Here is a 19,117-nt window from a genome sequence, read left to right on the forward strand (position 1 = left end):
CACCAAATTCACAGGATTTCAAAGAATTATCACACGATTTAAAAAATGTTCAGGGATTTACAAAATTTTTCAAAAGAATTTCACCAAATCTCAAGAATGAAATAAAAAGAACTGAAACATATTTTATAATGTGTATAATTGTATAAAATTAATTTCAACAGCCAAAACATTTCTTAAATTAGAATATAAAAAAAAAATTACAAAGAGGAAACTTACGTAAGAAATTCTTTAGACCCCCCCCCCCCCCCTCTCGCGTAATTAATGGACGCTCCCAAGCGTTCAATTTCAGTAGGATACTTTATTAAAATCAACCACAATCAAAATATAGATCAAATTGAGTTTCATAAGATCTCGCACATTTCAAAAAAGAAATAATAATAAGTAGAAAATAAAAGAATTGATTGTAAACGTAAAAAAATCCTAAGAATTGTACCAAAGAATTGTTTTTCTGCCGCGAGGGCCTTTTGCACGTGTGCGGTATGTAACTAGACAGACATAAAACAATCTGATGAATGTTTATATATTTTTTCTTTTTTTCTTTTGCTAAACTTTGGTACACACACGTAGCAAAGAGTCGGCAGAACTCGCGTGATGCAGATTTGTTGGTTTTGATGACGAAAGAAAATTGGGCCTCCACAATGTGTTGAAGCAAAAAAATGCATCAATCGTTCATCTAGTAGGAGATAGCAGTAGTAACTTTTGAAGTAAGCGATTTCGGTCACGCGATGCTTGTTTCTTGCTCACCCCATCCTTCGCTGTCACACTCGCTCTCGGAGGCTGTGTCACTGTCACTAAATTCAACCGCAACCCGCCGAGCCAATATCGACGCCACGTCGTTCAGCGCATTCACACGTTCAACCTCCTTCTGCTCGATTTTTTCCACCTTTCGTAGTTTAATACCTGAAATTAAACAAAACAAATAGTGTTTTTTACTTCCCCTGTAACTCGCTTCCTCAGCTAATACTACCCCTCCCTCGCTTCCCTTCTAGAACCATCACTTACTCTCCACTATTCATCCTCATTTCTTATTATTAAACCCACTTCCTCTCACTTACACTCACTTTCTGCAATATTACTTCCTAATTTTGCCCCCATTTTCTTTATTAGCTCTATTTTCCAACCCCTTGTTTTCCCTTCTCATCAATTTCCACTATTTCATTTACTTCCTCTTCACCGCTTCCATTTCCTACTCTACGCTATTTCCCATCTACACATTTCTCCATAGTTCCCATCCACTCATTCCATTCACTCATTTGACTGACTTCCACTCCCCTCACTTCTCCTACTTCCCTATACTTCCAATCACCTCAATTCCCCTGTTTTCTCACTCTTCACCATCACTACTTCGTCTCTCCTAATTTTTCCTCATTCCTCCACTATCACTACTTCCCTTCCCCTAATTTCCGCTAAAACAACACCACGCTTTTTCCCTGCTTCCACTCCGCTCACTACCACAAAACTCTCACCGATCACTATCACTGCTTTCCCTCTACTCATTTCCTCTCCCTTCCTATACATCCTCTCCACTAAATCCCTCTAATTCCTCTCACTTACACTCACTTTCTCTACTAATCCTTGTCACTTTTTCCTCACTTTCCTTTATTCACTCTACTTTCTAACCCCTCATTTTCCCTTCTCATCAATTTCTACTATTTCACCTACTTCCTCTCCATCACTTTCACTTCCCACTCCGCCCTACTTCCCATCTACATACTTCCGCATACTTTCTCATCCACTCATTTGACCTTATTTCACTCTCCTTAATTTGCCTACTTTTCAACTCCTCACTACCACCGCCGCTTCTCCCATCATTCTCTCTAGAAACCCTCAACGCTTTTCCGCTTTCCTCTCATTTCCCATAATTTCCCCTCACTTGTCATATATCATCTCCACTAAATTTTTCTACTTCCACTACCTTCATTTCCCCTACTTCCCCTCCTCTCTCTAACACTAATCATCCGCTCGATGATTTCCTCTTAGGCCACACTACCCCTCCATTTATTTCCCCTCACTTTCCAATGCCCCACCAACACCACTCATTTTCCTGCTTCCCATCCCATAATTTCCTGTTATTTCCCCACCTTAAAAAAAAGAACACTTAGTCTTTTTCAGGGTGGCCAAGAAACTTCGTTTTCAAAATTCACTGACCAATTTTTCGTTTTCCCAGACGATTAATGTTCAAAGACTAGCATTTCAGTCCTCTAATATTGTTAAGAGCGAATCTTTTATGAAGAAAACATGACTTTTCTACCAGAAAAGACGAATTTTCATTCGAAAAAGACGATGTTTTGAAAAAAGGAGTTTAATTTTCAAACAAATAATACAATTTTTTAGAAGAGAATTGAATATTCAACAACAAAAAAAGATATTAACTTCCTCTCCAAATTAGATGAATGTTCATCATAAAAGATGAATTTTCAAAAAAGAAGATTCATTTACCACCAAAAAAAGTTGAATTTTCTAAAAAAAAAAGACATGAATTTTCGACGAAATAATTGAATATTCAACCAAAAAGGATCAATTTCCCAGCACAAATGGGATACTCAAATATACAGTTTAAATTGTTTTGAAGATTTAAAACCAAAAATGTAGAAGCTTTTTAAGCATTTTAAAAGGTTTTAAAAAAATACAATTTTTTATTAAATTTCCTAGAAAAACTAACAATTTGCTTTTTTTAAGATAATTTAAAAAAAATATTTAAAAAGATTTTCAAAAAACAATTTGGAAGATTTTGATGTAATTTTTTTCATTTTTCAGGATATTAACAAAATTGTAGAAAAAATTCAAGTTCCAAGATAATAAACAAATCTTTATTATATTCCTACAAAACTTTTAAATGATTTTATTTGTTAAATTTTGAAGAGAATATTTAAAAATATTTCAAAACAAATTTTGATGTATAAATTAATGTTTCTACTTGAAGATTGATTAAAATTATATAATTTTGAAAATTTACCATTTTTGTTTGTATATTTTTATGGTAAAAATAGTTTTAGTTTTTTTTTTGTAATTTAAAAAATGTCTTCTATTCAAAATTCCTGTTTTTCTTTCTGTAGAAAATTACTCTTTTGATGAAAAGTCCACTATTTAGTTAAAAACAATATAATTGATTAAAAACTAAACAATTTTGCTAAAAAGTATTCTCGTTGGATGATGATTCAACTACTTTCTTAAAATGCTTTCTTTTTTCAACATTAATTTTTTAAGCTGAAAATTTAACTATTCCATTTTGAATTGTAAGTTCATTTATTTTATTTTTTTAAATTCGTTTCTTTGGTTATTATAAATTCTAATAAATCGTTGCAAATATTTTTTTGTTTGTTGGTAAAAAAAAAAATTTCGAATTCGAAATGTAACTGCAATATATCTCGTTGAAAATTGAACTTTTTAAATTGAAAATTCTACTATTTGGTTGAAAATTTGTATTTTATGGTAAAAAATTAATCGCATTTTTTAAAACATGATGTTTTTGGTTATAAATTCCATTATTTGGAAAAAATTACTATACTTTGTTGAAAATATAATAATTTGGTTAAAAACTATTCTTTTTGGTTGAAAAGTCTACTGTTGTGTTAAAAAGTCAACTTTTTAGCCAGAAAATTAATCTTATTGCCTAGAAATTCAACTATTTGGTTAAAAATTTAAGAATTTTGACCAAAATTTGTCTTACCGGTTAGAAAATTAATCTTCTTGGTTAAAAATTCAACTATTTGTTTGAAAATTCATGTATTTTATTAAAAATTCGTATTTTTTGTAGAAAATAATTCTTCTTGATGAAAACTCCCTTATTCGGTTAACAATCAATTCAAATTGTTGAAAATTAAACAATTTTGTTTAAAAAATGTCCTTTTTAAATAAGATCCAACCTTTTTTATTGTAAAAAAATAGTTACATTTTCAAAAAAGTGATAAATTTTCAACTAAAAAGTTAATAATGAAGTTTTTAGTGAAAAAAATGAATGTTTAACCAAAGGGATCAGTTTTTAACAAAAATTAATGGAATAATAAACTCGAATAAAAGTTGCATTTTCCATTTTTTCCATTTTTGTAATTTTCAACCAAAAAAGAAATAAAGTTTCAACAAAATAGGTCGATTTTCGGCAAAAAGCTCCTTTTCATTGAAAAAAAGAAGTTATAAATCAAATAGCGCATATTTCGACCAAAGAAATGAATTTTTAATTAAAATGATGATTCTTCTACCAAAATTTTTAACAAGATGACTAATTTACACAGAAAACGATCATTTTCTACCAAAAAATCGATTTTTAACTAAATATGTAGATTTGCAACGAAATAGTTGAATTTTTAATTTAAAAATATTAACTTCCATCCAAATTGTTAAATTTTGAACAAGAAACGATCAATTTTCAACAAAAAATGGACATTAACATTTTTTTTAAGGAATTAATTTTCAACCAAACTGATCAATTTTCGACTAAAACTCATCAACTGGAATAGTTGAATTTTGTAAAAAAAAAAAATTTTCATCCATCAAGATTAATTTTCTTAAAACAAGGCAAATTTTTCACAAAGCACATAAGCTTTCAAAAACTAGTTTAATTTCTATATAAAAAATATTAATTTTCAACCAAATAGTTGAATTTTCATCAAAAAAGGATAAATCTCCTATTAAAACCCTAATTTTGAACAAACAAAACAAATATATTTTCAACAAAGTAAATATATTTTTAACCAGAGGTGAATTTTCAATTAAAATGATAAATTCTCAAGCAAAAAATGAATTTTTAAGAAAAGAATTCAACTTTCAACCACTTTGTCGATTTTTTAACGAAAAGATGATGAATTCGCAATGAACAATGTAACTAAATTTTCCATTATAATTCAGTAATATTTCTTCTTTGAACTACTACTTCTACTCTAAAAACTACTTGAAGTACTTCCTTTATCTAAAATTTGGAAACGAGAACTTTCTAATTGTGAAAAATTCTGTCGTGGAACAGGGATTCTTTTAAAATTCATTTTTTATAAATCTGTATCATACTTAATAAAAAAAAATCCCATTCCATGTAAAAAATGCCCTGTTCCGAGTCAAATTATATTTCTGTACGGAAACACCCTGTCCTAAAATAAAAACGATAACTATTTTCTAAAATCCTCTCTTACACGTCAGGATAAATGAAGAAAGTAAGCCGATAAAACGTGATAAATCCATTTTTTTCAAATTGAGAAAACCATTGTTTCAATAATAAATTACGATTTAATTAAAGCAAACTGAGATAGTCCGAAAAATCAGCGACTGTAGCTATAATTATAAATCCCTTTTCTAAATTGAACAAAATTATTAAAATACTGAAATTTTGCATTTTTCTGCGATCACAAATTGATTTCCGGTTTTTAAATTAAATTCCTGGTAAATAAAATTTTTGGTCAAGTCCCCACCCTGAAATAGTGCCGAGAGTCCGAGGCCTGGCATTACGTCAGATTAATTCGCATTATTATAAAAAAAAAAATGGTAAACTTACCGTCTCTGATCGCCTTGAGAAGGTCATTTCTAGGATCTACCAGAGGAATGTTCGAATGGGTTTTTCGGATTTCCCCGTCAATCATATTCTTCAGGGGTCTCAGCTTTGGCGGATTATTTATAATCATTTTGGCAATGTCGCCGTTGGTTAACGGCATGGGCGGAGTTGGTCCGTTGAGAATTGGGGGTGGAGGCGGAGGAGGCGGGGGAGGAGGTATATTGCAGGGTGGAGAATTGGGTCTCGCCGGGGCAGGATCGGGAGTTGGAGGTGGAGGTGGCAAGTCCTGTGGAGCTGGATCCGTCTCGTCCACGCCCATCTGGTTCAAATGGTTCGCAGGAGTTTGCGTCGTGTGATGGCTGGGCAGAGGACTGTTGGACCGACTTCCGTTCCTGTTCAATAAATGCGAAGGTATGGAACCTGAAAGAACCAAACAAATGATTAAAACACCGTTTCATTCGTATTTCTAACAAACAAAAAAAGGGTGGCCGAACTCTAAAGTTAAACATTTTTCTATTTGAAGTAATGAAAATTGAGCTGCACATTAAAAGTACTCACTGTGGAACACTTGAATTTTAAACGTTGAAAATTTAGGTTTGACCCACAAACGGTACACTAGTGCGAATTCGCACCCCAAGTTTTTTCATTTTGTTGGTATTTACGCAAAGCCAACTGCAGCGGATTATCCCCACATATATTAAATATATATGTTAAATATGTGCTACATATGCTGGTTGTTTATTATATGTTCAATATATTAAATAATTAATACTAACATTGCAAACAAACAATTCGCACCAGTGTACCCTTTACGTATGTTGGGTTGGAGTGTACCGTTTGAGGGTTAAAAGTTTTTTAATTCTAACATTTTTATTCAAATGCTCAATAATTTACACGTATAAAATAAAAGCTACTAACACTTTTCGACTAAACAGTTTAAAATTAAATTCTAGAATTCTAGAAACATTAAAAATCAAACACTTACATTTTTTTGTAAACTAAACACTCCTTAAAATAAAAGTTAAATTATTTTCATTTTAGATAATTTTAAACTCCTTAAAATGCATTTTTTTTATTTTTTCAAATTTTAAATTATTTTTAATAAATTTTCAGAACTTACAAACATCTATTTAAATAATTCGAAGTTTTCTCAAATTTGTCCCAGCAATTTTTGTTTTAAAACCTCTCAAATTAAGAAAATTTCTTAAAAATCTTCCACTGATTTTACATGAAAGTTTTATTTTTAACGTTAAAATCAAATATTGTTTTGTTAATCCTTAATGTATAGTTAAATTTTAAAAATCATTTTTTATATTTACATTTGATCCACGGCAAAGGTTTTTTATACAAAAATTGTCGATTTCAAACGCTACTAATTTTTGATTTGTTAAGTGTTTGAAACTGCCATTTAAAATTATTTGAATAAAAAACGTACGCTTAAAAATTAAAACCCAAAATTTGTAAGTGTACAATTTTTGAATTACGCATTGTCAACTGAACGATATCATAATTGAAAAGGAAAAAAATTTAACTGTTTATTTAAAAAAACGTTTGAAATCAAAATTTGACAGAATTTTTTTCTAAAAATGTGTAAAAATTTCAGGTAAAAAAATAAATTCATGTTCATTTTCGGGTCTAGTTAAACCTAGTTAAACCAAAAAAGTTGTCCAAAAGTGATTAATTTCTAACCCAAAAATAAAAAATAAATAAAAATATTCAACTTAAATTCAAATAAATTCAAATGAATAGGAAAAAAATTCAAGTGAACTTAAAAGAATTTAAGAAACATGTAAAGAATTAAATGAAATACATAAAAAGTCAAGCTGAATAAAAAAAATTCAAGTGAATTGAAAACAATTCCATTAAATTAAAGACAATTGATAGAATTTAAAAGAATGAACTTAAATCTAAAAAATTATCAAGAACTTAAATAAAAAATAAACAGGATTAAGGATAAATTATTAAGAATCTAGGGTGAATTTCAAATAAGTTTAAATTAATTGTAGAAAACACTTGAAAATCTATACAAATCTAAACCCTAAAGAATCGTTCACTTTTTGTGAATAAATTATTTAAAATCCTTTAAAACATTGTGCAGTGCCATGAAATTCTTTGAAATTAAACAATGTTTCCCGAAATCCTGAAAAATTTATTAAAATACCTTAATTTTGTAAAGCTCTTGAAAAATCATTGGAATTTATAAAAAAAATCCCCTAAAACTGCTGGAATATTGCAAATTTTTTGAAATTCCTTAAAACTTTTTAAAGCTTTTTACTTATTTTTTTTTAATTCGTTGGAATATAAAAAAATAACCTAACATCTTTTAAATATTTCGAAATCACTTCAGATTATTGAAATATATTAAAAATACCCTTCCAACCATTTAAAATCTGTTTAAATCCCTGGAAATTTTCGAAAACACCCTAAAATATTAAAAATTCTTTGAAATTCCTTCAAACTTTCGACATTAATTGAAAAATACTGAAAATCTTTTGATATATCATATCTTTAAAATACTTTAAAATTACTACAAATTATTGAAATCTCTTAAAAATCCTTAACATTTTTAAAAATCTTTTGGCACTTTTAAACAGACCGCACACTCTTTAAAATTCTTTGAAAATACTTGACAATAAAGACATCAATTAAAAACTCCTTGAGAACTTTTCAAATTTTTGAAAATCTTAAAGAGTCTTCCAAATCTTTAAAATCTTACGAATTCCCTCAATTGCGAGATATTAAAATCACTTAAAATCATTGAAGTCCTCCGAAATCTGATCAAATCACATGGAATAATTTAAGATATACCCCAAACTGTTGAATATTAAATTTTATTTCATTTAAATCATAAAATTTTCAACTGCTAAAAATTTAAGTATCAACTTTCTTCAATTGTCAACAATAAAATTTCCAAATGTTGAAAATAATTAACATTACCAATTTTTTTTCAATTTTCGACAGTTCAAAAATAAATTTTCTGCAATTTACAATTTAAAAACTATAATTTTCTTTGGTTCCAAATTAAATTATCAATTTATTTCCATTTCAAAGTTGAAAATTCAATTTTTAGTTTTTTTCCATTTTCAACAATTGAAGTTTTCGTTTTCTTCAATTTAAAGCAATTGAATGCGTCGTAATTGGAAAATAATAATATTTTCTCTTATAAAAAAGACCATCGTTAACAATTAAATTCTAAAACTTTTCTGTCCAAAAAATGATTACAGCTTTAAAGATTTATTTAAATCCCAAATATTTTAATTTGAAATCGGTCAAGTAAACATTTGTAAATTCTCTATTAGTAACATTTAAAAATAAAACTTAAGGCTGAAGAGCCCCTAGTTTGAAACTTGCAAATGCAAATTCAATTTTTGAAATTCAAAATAGCATATTTAAAGAGAAAAGGGAAATTTTTCGAGATTAGGCGAAAAAGTTAGTCAAAGTAGGCGACATATGCCTACATAAAAGAGTTTTGTAGTTTATTAAGTCGTTCAAATTCTTCCTTTTCCTCTTTTACCCCACATCTAATATCATCTCATCTCGAGTCTTGTCTCGAATCTCGCCTCAACTCTCATCTCGAATCCCGTCTCGAATATCGCCCCGAGTTTCATCTCGAATCCCACTTCGAGTCTCGCTTAGAGTATCATCTCGAATTCCGTCTCGAATCTCACTCAGAGACTTACCTAAAGTCTCATCTCGAATCTCGGTCCGAGTTTCATCTAGAACCCCATGTCGAGTCTCGCCCTAAGTATTATCTCGAATCTCGTCTCGTATATCTTGAAGAAACTTGTCTCAAGTCTCATATAGAATCCCATCTCGAATGTTGCCTCAAGTCTAATCTCAAATCCAGTCTCGAATATCGCCTCGCGTATAATCTCAAATCCCTCCTCGAATTTGACTCAGAGACTTGCCTCAAGTCAACTCGAATTCCGTCTCGAATATCGCCGCGAGTCTCATCTCGAATTCCGTCTCAAATATCGCCTCGAGTCTCATTTGGAATCCCGTCTCGAATCTCTTCAAGAAACTTGCCTCAAGTCTTATCTCGAATCCCATCTCGAATATCGCTCAGACTTGTCTCATCTCGATTGTCGCCCTGAGTTATATCTAGAACCCCGTCTCGAGTCTCGCCTCGAGTATCATCTTGAATATCTTTAAGAAACTTGTCTCAAATCTCATCTCAAATACCATCTCGAATATCGCCTCAAGTCTAATATCGAATCCAGTCTCGAATCTCGCCTCGAGTATCATCTCAAATCTTATCCAGAGACTTGTCTCAAGTATCATCTCGAATCCCGTCTCGAACCTCGTTAAGTATCTTGTCTCAAGTCTCATCTCGAATCCTGGCTCGAATCTCGTCAGAAGCCGTGTCTCGGATCTTGTCTCGAGTCTCGTAAAAAAGAACGATAGACGGACACCCGATCGAAATAGGGGAAAAAAAGGAAAAACTGGTGAATATCTTACCATTCATGGAAGGAGGAGACATAGTTTCACCAGGAGGTGGTGGTGGCGGTGGAAGAGTGTCCCTTGCAGTGATCATCGATCTTCCTCTCGTGGGAGTGTTATTGGCAGAAGCTATGGTAGGTGTCGAATTGCTGGAAGCATTACTAGGTGGAGCTGGAGGAGGTTGCGAAGGTCTGATTCGACCACCTCTACTCGGCGTTCCTGGACCACTGGGGCTTTGATAGGTCTCGCTACCGGGTTGTCCTTGACCAGGTCCATAATGCGAACCATAACCGTCGTCGTAACCTTGGACTGCGTAGTTTGTCGCCCTGTTTCCAAAATCAAACAAGAAATGGATCAGGTTAAATTTTCTTAATAATCTTAATAATATTATAATAATTTCGATGAGAGCATGAATAATATTTTCTAACAAAAAAGATGAATTTTCAACAAGTTTTTAGTTTTCCATTTGCAAAGTCGAATTTTCTAGAAAATAGTTCACTTTTAAACCAAAAAGATACATTTTCCACGACAAAGTTTATTCTAAAAAAAAAAAATACTTTTGACCAAACAATTCCATTCACAACAAAATAGTTAACGTTTTCAGAAAAAAAGAGAGGAATTTTCAACAAAAGAGTTGAATTTTTAACCTAGAAAGTAAATATTCAAACTAGCAGTAAAATCTTCACCCAAAAAAGAAATATTTTCAATTCCAATGGAAAACGAATTTTCAACTAATTGACGCGTTTTCCAAAAGACACAAATTTTCAACCACAAAAGTTTAATTTTCTATCAAATAATCGAATTAATAATAAAATACATCAATTCTCTACCATATAATTGAATTTTGAATTAAAAAAGATCAACAGTCAACCGAAAATGAAGCAGTTAAATTTCTAGTGGAAAAAATGAAGTTTCAACAAAAGGTATGATTGTTAAACTGAAATTTTGTATTATCACGAAAAAATGAGTTCTTAACGAAAGAATTAAACTTGCACGTAAGTAGTTAAGCTTTCAACTAAAATATATTAATTCTCCAAGAATCATTTAATAGTTTGCATTCCAAGCAAACAAAGATTGAAATTTTGAATAAAAAATAGTTGAAGTCAATCTAAAAAGATGAATTGTAAACAAAATACATGGGTTTTCACCCATACAGTTAAATTTTCAACTAAAAAATAAATTTTCAACAAAAAATAGAATAGATAAATCTTCAGTTGAAAAAATGAATATTTAAAAACCCCACTTTAAAAAAAAATGATTTTAATTTTAAAAAATAATAATAAAAAAAAAAGTTTTTAACCAAATTTTCAACCAAAGAGATGAATTTTTACCGAAAATCATAAATCAATAACAAAAAATGAATACTTAACAAAATAGCTTTTTTTTAACCTAGTAGTTGAATTTTCAATCAGAACACGGGAATTGTATGTCAATCGAAAATTCTGCATTGAAATATATTTTTATTTTAAGTTGACCACAGTAAAATTCAACCAAAAAATACGACTTGTCAAACAAACAATTGAATCTTCAAACAAAAGAAATCAATTTGACAAACAAATAAAAATTTATTCAGAAGATTGCAGAGCAATTCAAGTTAAATTCAAAAGAATTCAAATGAATTGGAAAAATGTTTGAAAAATCCATTGATTTCCGTAAAACTGAAATGAATGTAGAGGAATTTAAGATAAAAGAGAAGAATTCGATGAAATTCATAAAAATTCAAGATCAAATAAAATAAATAAAATAAATTTAAAACAATTTGAATATTTAAAAAAATTGCATTAAATTCATTAACTTTGAAATAAGCTTGCAAAAATGCAAGGGAATTCAAATAATTTGATGAAATGCCTAAGAATTCAATTAATTAAATTGTGTAAAATTAAGTGAATTTAGAAGAACTCAGCAGAATTTAAAATAAATTAATAAGAACTCACGGCTAATTCCAAATTAATTGAAAAAAATATTTTGAAACTTCTTCAAATCTTCAGAACCCTACGAAATCCAGAGACTTGTGAAACATTCTTTGAAATCCACTAAAATATTAAAATCTGTTAAAATGATTAAAACCCTTGAAAATCTCTTGAAATTGTTTTAAAAAATTGAATTCCCTAAAATATTTCGAATCCATTGATATCTTTTGAAATCTCTTTAAACTTTTTAAATCCCTTGAAAACGTCTGAGAATCTTTTAAAATAACCTTAAGTATTTCAAATCTTTTTAGATTCCACTAAATTACTGAAATCAATAAAAAATTTCTTTGTAATCTTTGGAAATGAACTAAATTATATAAAATCCTTAAAATGCTTTTGAAAATTTTTAAAGCTCTTGAAAATGCCAAGGAATTAAAAAAAATAGGTTAAAATATTTAAAATCCTTTTATCATTTTATCAATTGATATTCAGGATCAATTCAGGATGAATTCCAAGTCTTTTCAAATCTTCAAGACTCTACAAAACACCCCACTTCTCATAAATAAATTCTTTATAATCTACTCTAAAATATTATAAAATCCCGTGAAATTCTATGCTGATATTTTCTGAAATCATGGCAAATGTATTAAAATACATTGAGAGTTTTAAAATCTCTTGAAATCATTGAAATCCTCGTAAGTCTTATAAAATAACGTAAAATCTTTTTAAATATTTAAAAATCTCATATATCCTGTAAAATCGTTCCATATCTTCAGAAACTCTAGAAAATGCTTTATCCTAATATATTTCAAAAGCTTTCAAATCACTTGAAATTAATGAAATTGATCAAAAAAATTCCTTGGAATCATTCAAAATTCTTTCAAACTATTGAAATCTATCAAAAATTTCTAGGAATCTTTATAAATACCCTGAAATATTTCAAAGAATTCAAGATAATTCAAAAATATGTATAGAAATAAAATGAATAGTGATTAAACCACGAATTAATTTATTAAATGAAAAGTGACTAATATGATATTTTTATGTTAAAAAGTGAGTAATAGCGAATGTGTGGCAGCCCTTATTATTCTTTTTAATTTACTTCTTACAGAAATTCTCTAATTTTTGCTTCTTTTAAAATTTCGTGACTCAAATAGGGTACCCATAGGTGGATAATTCAAATGATTTGTTGAAAATTCAACTGTCATGGTCAAAAAAGATTTTTTATCTAAAAAATTCTACTATTTAATTAAAATTTTTACTTTTTGTTTTAAATTTGTTCAAAAGTCCAACTACATGGTTGTAAATTCAACTGTTTAGTTAAAAATAAATTTCTGAGAGGTTGGCAATTCAACTGTCTTTTGAAAAATTCGTCATTTTGGCTGAAAAATTTAATCATCTGGTTAAAAATCCAACTGATTGGTTGTAAATCCTACTGTTTGGTGAAAAAATCTTTTTTTTCTTGAAAAATTAACTTTAGGGTGATAATGCAACTGTCTTCTAAAAAATTGTCTTTTTGACTTGAAAATTGAGATATTTGGTTAAATCTTTTTTATTCGAAAATGTGACCAATTGTTTAAAAATTCAAATGTAAGGGTTGAAAATTCAACTATTTTCTTGTAAATTCGTCTTTTTCATTAAAAGTTGAACTAGTTGGTTAAAAATGCAACTGTTTTGTGTAAAATTCAACTATTTTTTAGAAAATCCAACGTTTTAGGTTGATAATTTAACTGCCTTTTAAAACATTCGTCTTTTTTGCTTGAAAATTCAACTATTTTAATGTAAAATCGTTTCTTTTGACTAAAAATTGAACTAGATGGTTTTAAACGCAACTGTTTAGTAAAAAAAAATCAATTTTTCAGCTTAATAATTCAACAGTCTTTTGAAAAATTCGGCTTTTCAGCTCGAAAATTCAATTACTTGGTGAACAGTTCAACCAGTGGGTTGCAAATGTATCTGTTTGATGGAAAATTAATTTTCTTTTTCTTAAAAATTCAACTATTTGCTTGAAAATTCATCTGTCTTTGTTAAAAATGATATTTTTTATTGAAGATTCAAATTTTCAGGTTGATAATTCACATATCTTTTAAAAAATTGTATTTTTGCTGGAAAATTAAAAAATTTGGTTAAAAATTCAACTATTTTGTTGTAAAATCGTATCTGTTGATTAAAAGTTGAACTAGTTGGTTTTAAACGCAACTCTTTACTTAAAAATGCAATTTTTCAGCTTGATAATTCAACAGTCTTTTGAAAAATTCGGCTTTTTGGCTTGAAAATTCAATTAATTGGTGAACAGTTGAACCAGTTGCTTGTAAATGTACCTGTTTCATAAAAAAAATACTTTTTTCTTTAATTCAACTACTGATTTGAAAATTCATCTGTCGGTTAAAATTGTCCTTTTTATTAAAGAGTCAAATTTTCAGGTTGATAATTCAAATTTCTTTTGAAAAATTCGTCTTTTTTCTTGAAGATTCAACTATTTGGTTAAAAATTCAACTTTTTGTTGTAAATTCGTATCTTGTGTTCAAAATTTTAACTATAGTTGTAACTACAACTGTTTGATTAAAAATGCAATTTTTCAGAGGTTGAAAATTCAGCTGTCTTTTAAAAAATTGGTCTTTTTGGCTAAAAAATTTTATGATTTGGTTAAAAATTCAACTAACTTGTGGTAAATGCCACTGTTTGGATGAAAATACATCGCCTTGGTAAAAAAAAATATTTCTTGTTGAAAATTCAAGTGTCTTCTTAAAAATTTTCATTTTGACTTGAAAATTGAAATATTTGATTAAATCTTTTTTATTCGAAAATTTTACCAATTGGTTAAAAAAGATCTTTTTTGTTGGAAATTCAACTAATTAGGTTGATAAGAATTCAGCTGTATGTTTAAAAAATTGTTTTTTGGCTTAAAAATTGAAAAAATTTGGTTGAAAATCTAATTTTTTTTTTGGTCAAAGTTCAATATTTTTTATTTGAAAATTTGACCATTCGGTTAAAAACTTAACTATTTGGTTAAATATTAAACTAGTTTCTTGTGAATTTGTCTTATTGGTTAAAAGTTCAACAAGTTTGTTATAAATGCAACTGTTTTGTGAAAAATTCAACTATTTGTTTGAAAATTCAACAAATTGGTTACAAATTTAACTTTTTGTTTTAAATTGGTCTCTTTTGGTTAACAGTTGAGCTAGTCGGCCGTAAATGTAAATGTTTAGTTAAAAATTCAACTATTTAGTTGAAAATTCATCTGCTTTGATCAAAAATATCTTTCTGGTCAAAAATTCAATTATTTAGGTTCATTCTGTGTTTTTTATTTGATCGTGATTAAAAATTGAAGAGAAAAACGAAAATAAAGTCGATTATTCACATTTTTTTTTCAAAAAGTCGGAAAAATTCGTACGATCTGCACCCTCTGGATAATTGTGATAATTTAAAAAAATTTCAGGTCTACTTGTTGTTAAATTCAGCAAGTTAAATTAAACTGTAACAAATTATAATGCAATGCTAATGGTTTATCAACAAGTTTTATCGAATTTAAATCAATTTTTAATCGAAAGTATTCTCTAATCATAACCATAGTATTTTTTTATTAATTTAAGAACAATTATAGTCGAACTATTTATGCAAAGATTAGGATTACATTTGGAAATAATAGTTTTCTAAAAAAAAACTCTGAACTTCTTAACAAAGTTAAAATAAATCTTTTAGATCGCATGAACTAATAAAATTGTCTGTATTAAAATTTATCAAAATTTAATCAGTACAATACTAAATTAAAAGCACTTTGAAATAGAGACAATTTAAAAAGTTCCAGTCATTTTTTCAAAATTCCATGATTTCCGAGTTTTCCGGTCATTTTTTTTTTAATCTCTGAATTTTCCAAGTCTTCTAGGTCTTGTAAAAACCCTGCCAATGAAATTCTTCATTTCTTGTGCAAAATTCCTTCAAATTAATTAAAATAATAAAACCCTTAGAAACCCCTGGAAATTCTTTAAATCTCTTTAAAATGTCTTAAAATCTTTTAAAATACCCCAAAATATTTCAATGTTTTTGAATTCCAAAAAATAATTTTAAATCTCTTAAAATTTTTGAAACCATACTAATTTATCACCAAACAATAATTGAAATGAATTGAAAATAATTTTAAAAATTGAAAAAATGCTATTGATTTTAGTAAAATGTAGAAATTAGAAGAATTTAAGGGAAATAAGAAGAATTCGATGAAATTCAGAAAAAAAATGAAGCTAAATTTAAAAATCAATCAAGTGAATTGAAAACAATTGAAAAAAGTAAAAAAATTCGTTGAACTGAGTTAGGTTTGAAATGAGATTAGAAAAATTAAAGAGAATTCAAAAGAATTTGATGAAATGCCTAAGATTCAAGATGAAGATTAAACAAAAACTTTTTTAAAAATCCACTACTTTTTTTGTTTGATTCGCCCAATTAAATTGAATTAAAAATAATTTTCAATAATATTTTTGACAAAGTGAAAAAAAGTATTCTGTAATCATAACCATACTATGATTTTTTGTTTTGTTATTACATTAAGAAAAATTATATTAAGTTTTCTTTTCCAATTATCAAATAAAGAATTCGCTCTAAAACACTAAATTATTAAGACTTTGAAATAGAGACGATTAAAAAAGTACCAGTCATTTTTTTCAAAATTACATGACTTCCAGGTTTTCTAGTGATTTTTTCAAAATTACATGACTTTTCCAGGTTTTCTAGGTATAATTTTGAAAAAATTGCAGGTTTCCTTTTTTTTATTCACCTAATTAAATTGAATTGAAAATAATTTTCAATAATATTTTTGTCAAAGTGAAAAAAGTATTCTGTAATCATAACCATACTATGATTTTTTGTTTTGTTATTACATTAAGAAAAATTATATGAAGTTTTCTTTTTCAATTATCAAATGAAGAATTCGCTATAAAATACTAAATTATTAAGAATTTGAAATAGAGACGGTTAAAAAAGTACCAGTAATTTTTTTCAAAATTACATGACTTTTCCAGGTTTTCTAAGTATAATTTAAAAAAAATCCAGGCCTACTTTTTTTTTTTAAATTCACCCAATTAAATTGAATTCAAAATAATTTTCAATAATATTTTTGTCAAAGTGAAAAAAAGTATTCTGCAATCATAAACATATTATTTTTTGTTTTGTTATTACTTTAAGAACAATTACAGGCGAATTATTTGTGCATAAATGAGGATTTATTGACATTTCATCAGTTCACAAATTCCTTCAACATCTATCATTTCTTTTTGCTTTCCCAATTTTCATTCAATTTTATTTTCCAATTTTCAAACATACAATTCGCTATAAAATACTTAATTATTAAGACTTTGAAATAGAGACGACTAAAAAAGTTCAAGTTATTTTTTCAAAATCACAAGACTTTTTCAGGTTTTCCAGTAATTTTTTCAAAATTACATGAGTTTTCCAGGTTTATTAAACACTTTTTAAAAATTCCATGATTTTTCCAGGTTTGCTAGGTATAATTTAAAATAAATCCAGGTCTACTTTTTTTTAATTCACCAAAATAAATTGTTTTCAAAATAATTTTCAATAATATTTTTGTCAAAGTGAAAAAAAGTATTTTGCAATCATAAACATATTATTTTTTGTTTTGTTATTACTTTAAGAACAATTACAGTCGAATTATTTATGCATAAATGAGGATTTATTGAAATTTCACCAGTTCACAAATTTATTTTTCAACATCTTTCAATTCTTTTTGCTTTTCCCATTTTTATTCAGTTTTCTTTTCCAATTTAAAAAAAAAAGATTTTGCTATAAAATATTAAATTATTAAGACTTTGAAATAGATAGAGACGATTTGAAAAGTTATAGTCATTTTTTCAAAATCACATGACTTTTTCAGGTTTTCTAGGCATAATTTTTAAAAAATCTAGTTCTTTTTTTTTTAATTCGCCCAATTATATTGAATTCGAAATAACTTTCAATAATATTTTTGTCAAAGTGAAAAAAAAGTATTTTGCAATCATAAACATATTATTATTTTTCGTTTTATTACTACTTTAAGAACAATTTCATCAGTTCACAAATTCCTTCTTCAACATCTTTTAGTTCTTTTTGCTTTTCCCATTTTCATTAAGTTTTCTTTTCCAATTTTCAAACATACAATTTTCTATAAAATACTAAATTATTAAGACTTCGAAATAGAAACGACTAAAAAATTTCAAGTCATTTTTTCAAAATCACATGACTTTTTCAGGTTTTCCAGTAATTTTTTCAAAATTACATGACTTTTCCATATGTTCTAAGTATAATTTAAAAAAATCCAGGTCTACTTTTTTTTCAATTCACCCAATCAAATTGAATTCAAAACAATTTTCCATAATATTTTTGTCAAAGTGAAAAAAGTACTCTGCAATCATAAACATATTATTATTTTTTGTTTTGTTATTACTTTGAGAACAATTAGAGTCGACTTATTTATGCATAAATGACGATTTATTGAAATTTCACAAGTTCACAAATTTATTTTTCAAAATCTTTCAATTCTTTTTGCTTTTCCCATTTTCATTAAATTTTCTTTTCCAATTTTCAAACATACAATTCGCTATAAAATACTTAATTATTAAGACTTTGAAATAGATACGATTAAAAAGTTCCAGTCATTTTTTTAAAATGACATGACTTTTCCAGGTTTTGTAGTATTTTTTTTCAATTCCATGACTTTTCCAGGTTTATTAAACACTTTTTTAAAATGCCATGACTTTTCCAGGTTTTCTAGGTATAATTTAAAAAACATCCAGGTCTACTTTTTTTTCAATTCACCCAATCAAATTGAATTCAAAACAATTTTCAATAATATTTTTGTCAAAATGAAAAAAAGTATTCTGCAATCATAAACATATTAATTTCTGCTTTGTTATTACTTTAAGAACAATTATAGTTTAATTATTTATGCGTAAATGAGGATTTATTGAAATTTCACCAGTTCACAAATTTATTCTTCAACATCTGTCATTTCTTTTTGCTTTTCCCATTTTCATTAAGTTTTTTTTCCAATTTTCAAATATAGATTTCGCCATAAAATACTAAATTATTAAGACTTTGAAAAAGAGACGATTAAAAAAGTTCCAGTAATTTTTTTTTAATTACATGACTTTTTCAGGTTTTGTAGTAATTTTTTTTCAATTCCATGACTTTTCCAGGCTTATTAAACACTTTTTAAAAATTCCATGACTTTTCCAGGTTTTCTAGGTATAATTTTAAATAAATCCAGGTCTACTTTTTTTTTAACTCACCCAAATAAATT

At 27.6% G+C, this 19,117-nt stretch overlaps 1 protein-coding gene across 2 annotated transcripts in view; it reads right to left on the bottom strand.

Annotated features, from left to right (window-relative positions):
- Window positions 1-278: 278 nt before the first annotated feature.
- Window positions 279-19,117, bottom strand: part of LOC117179901 (wiskott-Aldrich syndrome protein family member 3) — a 44,339-nt gene continuing 25,500 nt past the window's right edge. Inside the window, exons 6-8 of one of the 2 annotated variants that reach the window (XM_033372097.1) lie at window positions 9,938-10,245; window positions 5,483-5,899; window positions 279-900 (exon numbers count right to left, since the gene is read on the bottom strand). In XM_033372097.1, the coding sequence (XP_033227988.1) occupies window positions 719-900; window positions 5,483-5,899; window positions 9,938-10,245 (907 nt within the window). In that variant the 3' untranslated portion in view covers window positions 279-718. The remainder of the gene's footprint in view (window positions 901-5,482; window positions 5,900-9,937; window positions 10,246-19,117) is intronic. The other variant, XM_033372098.1, reaches the window with a different exon arrangement.

Source organism: Belonocnema kinseyi, chromosome 9 (genome assembly GCF_010883055.1).
Source record: "Belonocnema kinseyi isolate 2016_QV_RU_SX_M_011 chromosome 9, B_treatae_v1, whole genome shotgun sequence".
Lineage (NCBI taxonomy): Eukaryota > Metazoa > Arthropoda > Insecta > Hymenoptera > Cynipidae > Belonocnema > Belonocnema kinseyi.